The sequence below is a fragment of the Mustelus asterias genome, unplaced genomic scaffold (assembly GCF_964213995.1).
Source record: "Mustelus asterias unplaced genomic scaffold, sMusAst1.hap1.1 HAP1_SCAFFOLD_3285, whole genome shotgun sequence".
In the NCBI taxonomy this organism is placed as follows: domain Eukaryota; kingdom Metazoa; phylum Chordata; class Chondrichthyes; order Carcharhiniformes; family Triakidae; genus Mustelus; species Mustelus asterias.
Genome location: NW_027593230.1, coordinates 3481 through 15954, shown reverse-complemented (window position 1 = coordinate 15954; position 12474 = coordinate 3481). Strand labels below are relative to the sequence as shown.

General features: G+C 54.3%; 1 protein-coding gene across 1 annotated transcript in view; it reads right to left on the bottom strand.

The window, feature by feature from the left end:
* LOC144490443 (multifunctional procollagen lysine hydroxylase and glycosyltransferase LH3-like) overlaps nucleotides 1-11663 on the bottom strand; it is a 30185-nt gene extending 18522 nt beyond the window's left edge. The window contains exons 1-2 of the mRNA XM_078208186.1: nucleotides 11558-11663; nucleotides 10185-10321 (exon numbers count right to left, since the gene is read on the bottom strand). Coding sequence (XP_078064312.1) covers nucleotides 10185-10234 — 50 coding nt within the window. The 5' untranslated portion in view covers nucleotides 10235-10321; nucleotides 11558-11663. The remainder of the gene's footprint in view (nucleotides 1-10184; nucleotides 10322-11557) is intronic.
* Between the last annotated feature and the right edge of the window lie 811 nt (nucleotides 11664-12474).

The window sequence follows — 12474 nt, the reverse complement described above, 5'->3', positions numbered from 1 at the left end:
TGTATCTAACCCCGTGCTGTACCTGTCCTGGGAGTGTTTGATGGGGGACAGTGTAGAGGGAGCTTTACTCTGTATCTAACCCCGTGCTGTACCTGTCCTGGGAGTGTTTGATGGGGGGACAGTGTAGAGGGAGCTTTACTCTGTATCTAACCCTGTGCTGTCCCTGCCCTGGGAGTGTTTGATGGGGGACAGTGTAGAGGGAGCTTTACTCTGTATCTAACCCCGTGCTGTACCTGTCCTGGGAGTGTTTGATGGGGGACAGTGTAGAGGGAGCTTTACTCTGTATCTAACCCCGTGCTGTACCTGTCCTGGGAGTGTTTGATGGTGGGACAGTGTAGAGGGAGCTTTACTCTGTATCTAACCCCATGCTGTACCTGTCCTGGGAGTGTTTGATGGGGGACAGTGTAGAGGGAGCTTTACTCTGTATCTAACACCGTGCTGTACCTGTCCTGGGAGTGTTTGATGGGGGACAGTGTAGAGGGAGCTTTACTCTGTATCTAACCCCGTGCTGTACCTGTCCTGGGAGTGTTTGATGGGGACAGTGTAGAGGGAGCTTTACTCTGTATCTAACCCCGTGCTGTACCTGCCCTGGGAGTGTTTGATGGGGACAGTGTAGAGGGAGCTTTACTCTGTATCTAACCCCGTGCTGTACCTGTCCTGGGAGTGTTTGATGGGGGGACAGTGTAGAGGGAGCTTTACTCTGTATCTAACCCCGTGCTGTACCTGTCCTGGGAGTGTTTGATGGGGGACAGTGTAGAGGGAGCTTTACTCTGTATCTAACCCCGTGCTGTACCTGTCCTGGGAGTGTTTGATGGGGGACAGTGTAGAGGGAGCTTTACTCTGTATCTAACCCCGTGCTGTACCTGTCCAGGGAGTGTTTGATGGGGGACAGTGTAGAGGGAGCTTTACTCTGTATCTAACACCGTGCTGCACCTGTCCTGGGAGTGTTTGATGGGGACAGTGTAGAGGGAGCTTTACTCTGTATCTAACCCCGTGCTGTACCTGTCCTGGGAGTGTTTGATGGGGGACAGTGTAGAGGGAGATTTACTCTGTATCTAACCCCGTGCTGTACCTGTCCAGGGAGTGTTTGATGGGGGACAGTGTAGAGGGAGCTTTACTCTGTATCTAACACCGTGCTGCACCTGTCCTGGGAGTGTTTGATGGGGACAGTGTAGAGGGAGCTTTACTCTGTATCTAACCCCGTGCTGTACCTGTCCTGGGAGTGTTTGATGGGGGACAGTGTAGAGGGAGCTTTACTCTGTATCTAACCCCGTGCTGTACCTGTCCTGGGAGTGTTTGATGGGGGACAGTGTAGAGGGAGCTTTACTCTGTATCTAACCCCGTGCTGTACCTGTCCTGGGAGTGTTTGATGGGGGGACGGTGTAGAGGGAGCTTTACTCTGTATCTAACCCTGTGCTGTACCTGTCCTGGGAGTGTTTGATGGGGGACAGTGTAGAGGGAGCTTTACTCTGTATCTAACCCTGTGCTGTACCTGTCCTGGGAGTGTTTGATGGGGGACAGTGTAGAGGGAGCTTTACTCTGTATCTAACCCCGTGCTGTACCTGTCCTGGGAGTGTTTGATGGGGACAGTGTAGAGGGAGCTTTACTCTGTATCTAACCCCGTGCTGTACCTGTCCTGGGAGTGTTTGATGGGGACAGTGTAGAGGGAGCTTTACTCTGTATCTAACCCCGTGCTGTACCTGTCCTGGGAGTGTTTGATGGGGGGACAGTGTAGAGGGAGCTTTACTCTGTATCTAACCCCGTGCTGTACCTGTCCTGGGAGTGTTTGATGGGGGACAGTGTAGAGGGAGCTTTACTCTGTATCTAACCCCGTGCTGTACCTGTCCTGGGAGTGTTTGATGGGGGACAGTGTAGAGGGAGCTTTACTCTGTATCTAACCCCGTGCTGTACCTGTCCTGGGAGTGTTTGATGGGGGACAGTGTAGAGGGAGCTTTACTCTGTATCTAACCCCGTGCTGTACCTGTCCAGGGAGTGTTTGATGGGGGACAGTGTAGAGGGAGCTTTACTCTGTATCTAACACCGTGCTGCACCTGTCCTGGGAGTGTTTGATGGGGACAGTGTAGAGGGAGCTTTACTCTGTATCTAACCCCGTGCTGTACCTGTCCTGGGAGTGTTTGATGGGGGACAGTGTAGAGGGAGCTTTACTCTGTATCTAACCCCGTGCTGCACCTGTCCTGGGAGTGTTTGATGGGGGACAGTGTAGAGGGAGCTTTACTCTGTATCTAACCCCGTGCTGTACCTGTCCAGGGAGTGTTTGATGGGGGACAGTGTAGAGGGAGCTTTACTCTGTATCTAACACCGTGCTGAACCTGTCCTGGGAGTGTTTGATGGGGACAGTGTAGAGGGAGCTTTACTCTGTATCTAACCCCGTGCTGTACCTGTCCTGGGAGTGTTTGATGGGGAGAATATTTATCTTCTCACCAATGTATACGATGCACCATAGAAAGCATTCTTTCTGGTTGTTTCACAGCTTGGTCTGGGTTCCTGCTCTGCCCAAGACCGCAAGGAACTACAAAGGGTCGTGAATGTAGCCCAATCCATCATGCAAACCAACCTCCCATCCATTGACTCTGTCTACACTTCCCGCTGCCTCGGGGAAAAGCAGCCAGCATAATCAAGGACCCCCACGCACCCCGGACATTCTCTCTTCCACCATCTTCCATCGGGAAGAAGATACAAAAGTCTGAGGTCACGTACCAACCGACTCAAGAACAGCTTCTTCCCTGCTGCCGTCAGACTTTTGAATGGACCTACCTCGCATTAAGTTGATCTTTCTCTACACCCTAGCTATGACTGTAACACTACATTCTGCACTCTCTCCTTTCCTTCTCTATGAACGGTATGCTCGCTTGTATGTACTCTATGAACGGTATGCTTTGTCTGTATAGTGCGCAAGAAACAATACTTTTCACTGTATCCCAATACATGTGACAATAATAAATCAAATCCTTCTCCCCTATGTACTCTATGAACGGTATGCTTTGTCTGTATAACAAGCAAGAAACAATACTTTTCACTGTATCCCAATACATGTGACAATAATAAATCAAATCCTTCTCCCCTATGTAATCATAGAAATCATAGAAACCCTACAGTGCAGAAGGAGGCCATTCGGCCCATCGAGTCTGCACCGACCACAATCCCACCCAGGCCCTATCCCCACATATTTACCCGCTAATCCCTCTAACCTACGCATCCCAGGACTCTAAGGGGCAATTTTTAAACCTGGCCAATCAACCTAATCCGCACATCTTTGGACTGTGGGAGGAAACCGGAGCACCCGGAGGAAACCCACGCAGACACGAGGAGAATGTGCAAACTCCACACAGACAGTGACCCGAGCCGGGAATCGAACCCAGGTCCCTGGAGCTGTGAAGCAGCAGTGCTAACCACTGTGCTACCGTGCCGCCCTCTATGTACTCTATGAACGGTATGCTTTGTCTTTATAACAAGCAAGAAACAATACTTTTCACTGTATCCCAATACATGTGACAATAATAAATCAAATCAAATCCAGGTGAAAGGGTGGAACATTCCGGGCAGACGCTGATACCTTTAGAACATTGAACATAGAACAGTACAGCACAGAACAGGCCCTTCGGCCCACAATGTTGTGCCGAGCTTTATCTGAAACCAAGATCAAGCTATCCCACTCCCTATCATCCTGGTGTGCTCCATGTGCCTATCCAATAACCGCTTAAATGTTCCTAAAAACTGTCAGTCCCAAAATAAAGGTGGTTAAAATGGGGCGGAGAGGGAGATTGGCCTTGATGTCGCTGTACTGTACAGCAGGCCTCGAGCGGCCGAATGGCCTCCTGCTGCCCCTGCCAGTGTTTCCAGCAGCTAACCCCCCCCGTCACCCCCCCACCCTCCGAAGGCCGTGTCGGAGTACCGTCCCCGTGACTTTGCACAATTCTAAAATCCACTCAACGAGAAAGAGAGAGTGAGAAAGGGCAGCAATATCGAATTTCTGCCTTGAGCATCCGACGGTGCTTCTGAATGGGGGCCTTGTGCTGCTTCCCTGGCTCAGGGGGGAGGGAGGCCATGGACCGGAGCGGTGAGGGGGGGGGGGGGGGGGGGGAGAGGGAGTCAGGGGATACTCGTGGCAGCCTGGAATAGCCGCTGCCTTGTTGAGGGGCTGCCTCAGCGCTCAGGCAGGGCCCTGTGTATCGGGTACAGCGTCGCCATCCTCGCCAGGAGTCAACCGACAACTTTCTTCACCCAATTCTACACCCAATAGGTGTATAAAATTATGAAAGGCATAGATAGGGTGAACGGTGGGAAGCTTTTCCCCGGGTCGGTGGTGACGTTCACGAGGGGTCATAGGTTCAAGGTGAAGGGGGGGGAGGTTTAACACAGATATCAGACGGACATATTTCACACAGAGGGTCGTGGGGGCCTGGAATGTGTTGCCGGGCAAGGTGGTGGAGGCGGACACACTGGGAACGTTTAAGACTTATCTAGATAGCCACATGAACGGAGTGGGAATGGAGGGATACAAAAGAGTGGTCTAGTTTGGACCAGGGAGCGGCGCGGGCTAATTGTTCCTTGTTTCTCGTTTCAAGGCTGCATTCTATGATCATCTTGCTGGTGCCAGTACAGAGCGAGACTGCGGATAGTTGGGAACCTGTCTCGGGGGCAGGGAATTCAGATGGTGTTCGTGAAGCAGAAGTGGAAATGAATAGGGTTGGGAAGCATTTTCTCATCAGGGCCGGTGTGATCTCCTGGACTCGTTTCGATCGCCACAGGGGGTCGGAGAGGAATTTCCCAGATTTCTTTTTCCCCATATTGGCCCTGGGGTTTTCACTCTGGGTTTTCGCCTCTCCCTGGAGATCACATGGTCTGGAATGGGGCGGTGGGGGTGAGTTAATAGGTTGTGATGAACAAAGCATCGTAGCTGTGAGGGACAGCTCGGTGGATAGGATATTAGGATGTAGATAGGCTGGAAAATTGGGCGGGGATCCTGGATTCAGGATTCAATCCTGGACCGGGGAGCGGCGCGGGCTTGGAGGGCCGAAGGGCCTGTTCCTGTGCTGTATTGTTCTTTGTTCTAATTCACACCCCTCAAACCCGCATCCTCCTGTCCCCAATCGGCCAACTGAACATTTCTCTTCGAAACCCTTTCACTCCCTCCAACACCCAACAGGACGTGACAACCAGCTCTCTCCCCATAGCCCTGTATCAATCCCCAAACTAATCCCACTGCCCCGATCTCTCCCCATAGCCCTGCATCAATCCCCAAACTAATCCCACTGCCCCGATCTCTCCCCATAGCCCTGCATCAATCCCCAAACTAATCCCACTGCCCCGATCTCTCCCCATAGCCCTGCATCAATCCCCAAACTAATCTCACTGCCCCATTCTCTCCCCATAGCCCTGCATCAATCCCCAAACTAATCCCACTGCCCCACTCTCCTCATAGCCCTGTATCAATCCCCAAACTAATCCCGCTGTCCCGCTCTCTCCCCATAGCCCTGTCTCAATCCCCAAACTAATCCCACTGCCCCGCTCTCTTCCCATAGCCCTGTATCAATCCCCAAACTAATCCCACTGCCCCGCTCTCTCCCCATAGCCCTGCATCAATCCCCAAACTAATCCCACTGCCCCGCTCTCTTCCCATAGCCCTGTCTCAATCCCCAAACTAATCCCACTGCCCCGATCTCTCCCCATAGCCCTGCATCAATCCCCAAACTAATCTCACTGCCCCATTCTCTCCCCATAGCCCTGTATCAATCCCCAAACTAATCCCGCTGTCCCGCTCTCTCCCCATAGCCCTGTCTCAATCCCCAAACTAATCCCGCTGTCCCGCTCTCTCCCCATAGCCCTGTATCAACCCCAAACTAATCCCACTGCCCCATTCTCTCCCCATAGCCCTGTCTCAATCCCCAAACTAATCCCACTGCCCCGCTCTCTCCCCATAGCCCTGTCTCAATCCCCAAACTAATCCCACTCTCTCCCCATAGCCCTGTATCAATCCCCAAACCGATCCCACTGCCCCACTCTCTCCCCATAGCCCTGTCTCAATCCCCAAACCGATCCCACTGCCCCGCTCTCTCCCCATAGCCCTGTATCAATCCCCAAACTAATCCCACTGCCCCGCTCTCTCCCCATAGCCCTGTATCAATCCCAAACTAATCCCACTGCTCCGCTCTCTCCCCATAGCCCTGTATCAATCCCCAAACTAATCCCACTGCCCCACTCTCTCCCCATAGCCCTGTATCAATCCCCAAACGAATCCCACTGACCCACTCTCTCCCCATAGCCCTGTATCCATTCCCAAACTAATCCCACTGCCCCGCTCTCTCCCCATAGCCCTGCATCAATCCCCAAACTAATCCCACTGCCCCACTCTCTCCCCATAGTCCTGTATCAATCCCCAAACTAATCCCACTGCCCCGCTCTCTCCCCATAGCCCTGTATCAGTCCCCAAACTAATCCCACTGCCCCGCTCTCTCCCCATAGCCCTGTATCAGTCCCCAAACTAATCCCACTGCCCCGCTCTCTCCCCATAGCCCTGTATCAATCCCCAAACTAATCCCACTGTCCCACTCTCCCCACAGCCCTGCATCAATCCCCAAACTAATCCCACTGTCCCACTCTCTCCCCATAGCCCTGTATCAATCCCCAAACTAATCCCACTGCCCCACTCTCTCCCCATAGCCCTGTATCCATCCCCAAACAAATCCCACTGCCCCGCTCTCTCCCCATAGCCCTGTATCAATCCCCAAAATTTCATAAAATCCCTTCAATGCAGAAGGAGGCCATTCGGCCCATTGAGTCTGCACCGACCACAATCCCACTCAGACCCTATCCACATAACCCAATCATTTAACCCTAACTCGTCCCTCTGAAACTGAGGGAGAATTTAGCACGGCCAATGCACCCTAACCAGCACACCTTTCGGACTGTGGGAGGAAACCGGGGCACCCGGAGGAAACCCACGCAGACACGGGGAGAACGTGCAGACTCCACACAGACAGTGACCCGAGCCGGGAATCGAACCCGGGTCCCTGGCGCTGTGAGGCAGCAGCGCTAACCCGCTGTGCCACCGTGCCTCTCTCACTGACCACTGTGTACACTGGTGGTTCAGTGGTAGAATCCTCGCCTGTGGGAGGCCGGGTTCGATTCCCGGCTCGGGTCACTGTCTGTGTGGAGTCTGCACGTTCTCCCCGTGTCTGCGTGGGTTTCCTCCGGGTGCTCCGGTTTCCTCCCACAGTCCGAAAGACGTGCTGGTTAGGGTGCATTGTCCGTGCTAAATTCTCCCACGGTGTTACCCAAACAGGCGCCGGAGTGTGGCGACTAGGGGGATTTTCACAGTAACTTCATTGCAGTGTTAATGTAAGCCGACTTCTGACACAAATAAATTAAACTTAAACTTTACTCCGATGACAAATACACCTCGGGCCAAGAACAGAAGCCAGGACTTGCCAATGCCAGCTGGACATGGGCACCAGATACTTAAACACCTGGGAACGGAGTCAACAGCCACTGACTCAGTAACCCGGCCAGATTTGAGTGAGATCTGGAGATTAGAGAGCTGTTAGATGCAATGTCCCTCTACACTGTCCCCCATCAAACACTCCCAGGACAGGTACAGCACGGGGTTAGATACAGAGTAAAGCTCCCTCTACACTGTCCCCCATCAAACACTCCCAGGACAGGTACAGCACGGGGTTAGATACAGAGTAAAGCTCCCTCTATACTGTCCCCCATCAAACACTCCCAGGACAGGTACAGCACGGGGTTAGATACAGAGTAAAGCTCCCTCTACACTGTCCCCCATCAAACACTCCCGGGACAGGTACAGCACGGGGTTAGATACAGAGTAAAGCTCCCTCTACACTGTCCTCCCATCAAACACTCCCAGGACAGGGACAGCACGGGGTTAGATACAGAGTAAAGCTCCCTCTACACTGTCCCCCCATCAAACACTCCCAGGACAGGTACAGCACGGGGTTAGATACAGAGTAAAGCTCCCTCTACACTGTCCTCCCATCAAACACTCCCAGGACAGGTACAGCACGGGGTTAGATACAGAGTAAAGCTCCCTCTACACTGTCCTCCCATCAAACACTCCCAGGACAGGTACAGCACGGGGTTAGATACAGAGTAAAGCTCCCTCTACACTGTCCTCCCATCAAACACTCCCAGGACAGGTACAGCACGGGGTTAGATACAGAGTAAAGCTCCCTCTACACTGTCCTCCCATCAAACACTCCCAGGACAGGTACAGCACGGGGTTAGATACAGAGTAAAGCTCCCTCTACACTGTCCCCCATCAAACACTCCCAGGACAGGTACAGCACGGGGTTAGATACAGAGTAAAGCTCCCTCTACACTGTCCTCCCATCAAACACTCCCAGGACAGGTACAGCACGGGGTTAGATACAGAGTAAAGCTCCCTCTACACTGTCCTCCCATCAAACACTCCCAGGACAGGTACAGCATGGGGTTAGATACAGAGTAAAGCTCCCTCTACACTGTCCCCATCAAACACTCCCAGGACAGGTACAGCATGGGGTTAGATACAGAGTAAAGCTCCCTCTACACTGTCCCCATCAAACACTCCCAGGACAGGTACAGCACGGGGTTAGATACAGAGTAAAGCTCCCTCTACACTGTCCCCATCAAACACTCCCAGGACAGTTACAGCACGGGGTTAGATACAGAGTAAAGCTCCCTCTACACTGTCCCCCATCAAACACTCCCAGGACAGGTACAGCACGGGGTTAGATACAGAGTAAAGCTCCCTCTACACTGTCCCCCATCAAACACTCCCAGGACAGGTACAGCACGGGGTTAGATACAGAGTAAAGCTCCCTCTACACTGTCCCCCATCAAACACTCCCAGGACAGGTACAGCACGGGGTTAGATACAGAGTAAAGCTCCCTCTACACTGTCCCCCATCAAACACTCCCAGGACAGGTACAGCACGGGGTTAGATACAGAGTAAAGCTCCCTCTACACTGTCCTCCCATCAAACACTCCCAGGACAGGTACAGCACGGGGATAGATACAGAGTAAAGCTCCCTCTACACTGTCCTCCCATCAAACACTCCCAGGACAGGTACAGCACGGGGCTAGATACAGAGTAAAGCTCCCTCTACACTGTCCCCCCATCAAACACTCCCAGGACAGGTACAGCACGGGGTTAGATACAGAGTAAAGCTCCCTCTACACTGTCCTCCCATCAAACACTCCCAGGACAGGTACAGCACGGGGCTAGATACAGAGTAAAGCTCCCTCTACACTGCCCCCCATCGGGTCTGCCCTGGTTCACACCCACACTCTCAGATGCCACCCCGGGCCACCTGTGCAAACTCTGCCTCCGTACACCAAGCCCCCATAGGCCTACATTGATCTACCCAAATCCACACAGGCCTCCCCATAGCTACATAGGCCTACTTAGGCCCTCAGGGACCATCACGCCCACCCAGGCCTACCTAGACCTACCAAGGCTCACAAAAGCCTACAGACACATCCCTAAGCCCACACAGGCTCATACAGACCTACCAAGGCTCGACTAAGCCTACTCAGACACCATCAGGCCCACCCAGGCACCATCAGGCCCACCGAGGCCTACCTAGGCCTACCTAGGCTTACCCAGGCTAACAGAGGCCTACCTAGGCACCACCATGCCCACAGAGGCGTATCTGGGCTTAACCAGGCCCACAGTGGCCTACTTAGGGTTACCCAGGCTCACAAAGGCCTACCTCACCTTACCCAGGCATCACCATGCCTGCAAAGGCCCACAGAGGCCTATCTAGGCTTATCCAGGCCCACACAGGCCTAACTAGCCTCTCACAGGCCCACACATGCCTACTCAGACCCACACAGCTTTCCCAGGCCCAACCCAGCCTATGCAGGCTCCCACAGACTTCCCCAGGCCCACAGAGGCTCCCCTATCCCCACAGAGGCTTCCCCAGGCCCACCCTGCCCTACCCAGGTCCACACCAGCTTTCCCAGGCCCACCCTGGCCTACCTCGGCTCACACCGGCTTTCCCAGGCCCACAGCGGCTTTCCCAGGTCCACCCTGGCCTACCTGGGCCGACACCAGCTTTCCCAGGCCCGCCCTGGCCTCCCTAGGCCCACACAGGCTTACTCAGGCCCACCCTGGCCTACCTGGGCCCACACAGGCTTACTCAGGCCCCCCCCGGCCTACCTGTCCACAAACAGCACGATCAGATCCTTCTGGGCTTCATGCTTGGCCATCTCCTTCTGCAGCCAGCGCACCTTCTGCCCGCCTCCCACCGTCCGAGCCACATCGCCTCCCTTCCACTCCTGGCCCAGTCCCAGGGTCTACGATGGAGAAGGGGCAAAGTCAGACTCAAACCTCCGGGTGCAGAGGACGATTGTACGGCACAGAAACAAGGCAAAGTGCACCGCGTTTGCAAACCTCTGCCCAATTAGGTCAACCCATTCCACCAGCATAATGGCACAGGAGGAGGCCACTCGGCCCATCAAGCCCGACCGTGCCCAATGTGTATCTTACCTGTAGCGCCCACCTTGGTTCCAGAACTCTGAATACCCCGACCGAACTAATACAATAGTCCATTCCACCTCCCCCCAGTGTTTATCCAGCTTCCCCCCTGTTCAATGTCTCTATTCTATTCACCTTGATCACTGCCCCATGGGAGCGAGTCCCACATTCTCCCCACTCCCCGTGGGAGTGAGTCCCACATTCTCCCCACTCCCCGTGGGAGTGAGTCCCACATTCTCCCCCACTCCCCGTGGGAGTGAGTCCCACATTCTCCCCACTCCCCCGTGGGAGCGAGTCCCACATTCTCCCCACTCCCTGTGGGAGTGAGTCCCACATTCTCCCCCACTACCCGTGGGAGCGAGTCCCACATTCTCCCCCACTCCCCCGTGGGAACGAGTCCCACATTAGGCTTCTAGTTGCCCTTGCCCCCCCCCCCCCCCGGCTAGGCCTCTGACTGCCCTTGCCCTCAGGCTAGGCCTCTGGCTGCCACTAGCCTAGAGGCCACTTAGGAACGGGCGACTAATCTCGGGCCTAGTCAGCGAGGCCCGCATCCCAATGAAAGGTTTTTCAGAAACACGGTACGATTATTTTAAGAGGGGGGGTGAAAAAAGGATCGGGCTCAATCTCCGCGCCATTCCCTGCTCCATAACGTCCGTCCGGGGTGGGGGCAGGGGGGTCAAATCCAATTTGGCGCCTACGTGCCCTCGGTCCAGGGTGCGGCCTAACTGGTCAGCAGCCAGCGGGTGTCGCCCGGGCCTCCACGCGCCATGGGGCCTCCTTCTGACCGGGAGAACATCAACTCTGAGTAGAAATGTCAACCAGGTTGCCAAGCTGGAGGCCGTGAGGTCAAACCTCACCGGAACGCTGGGAACTCGCAACGGGATTGAATTCCACGGTACGCGGGGCCGATGCTTGCCGGAGCGGCCTTTGGAAATCTTCCCCCTCCCGACCTCCCCTCACCCGCCAGCGCAGGTGAACCCGTCGCTCGCTGACACCCGCCTCCACGCGCCCCCCCCCCCCCCCCCCTCCCCGTTCCGACACCCGTCGCCCCGTACCTTGACGGTGTAGTTGAAGTGTTTGGCCGTCTGGATGAAACGCTTGTACCCTTCCGTCTCGCTGGTTGCCACGGTGATCACCAACAGGTTGTCTGTTGGGGATAAAGAGGGAGGGCGAGAGAAACAAGGGGGGGGGGGGCAGGGTTAGAGGTCAAAGGTAACTCGGCTCGCCAAGAAAGGGCAGGTGGTCTCCCCACGTGCATCGCCCCCACCCTCCGAAAACAAAAGGAAACCCTTCATTTTTCATCGGTAATCTAAAAGCCTGTTGGAGTAGGCCTCTAGAACAATGGTCACACAAAATACGACAGTGCAGAAGAGGCTATTCGGCCCATCGAGTCTGTACCGGCGCATGAAAGGCCCTGACCTGCCCACCTAATCCCACTTGCCAGCACTTGGCCCATCACCTTGAATGTTATGGCGTGCCAAGTACTCGTCCGGGTACTTTTTAAAGGATGAGAACCTTACAGAACCTTAGTGAGGCCGCACTTGGAATATAGTGTTCAATTCTGGTCGCCACACTACCAGAAGGATGTGGAGGCTTTGGAGAGGGGACAGAAAAGATTAGCCAGGATGTTGCCCGGTATGGAGGGCATTAGCTATGAGGAGAGGTTGGAGAAACTTGGTTTGTTCTCACTGGAGCGACGGAGGTTGAGGGGGCGACCTGATAGAAGTCTACAAGATTATGAGGGGCATGGACAGAGTGGATAGTCAGAAGCTTTTTCCCCAGGGGGGAAGAGTCAATTACTAGGGGGCACAGGTTTAAGGGGCAAGGTTTAAAGGAGATGTACGAGGCAAGTTTTTTTACACAGAGGGTGGTGGGTGCCTGGAACTCGCTGCCGGGGGAGGTAGTGGAAGCGGATACGATAGTGACTTTTAAGGGGCATCTTGACAAATACATGACTAGGATGGGAATAGAG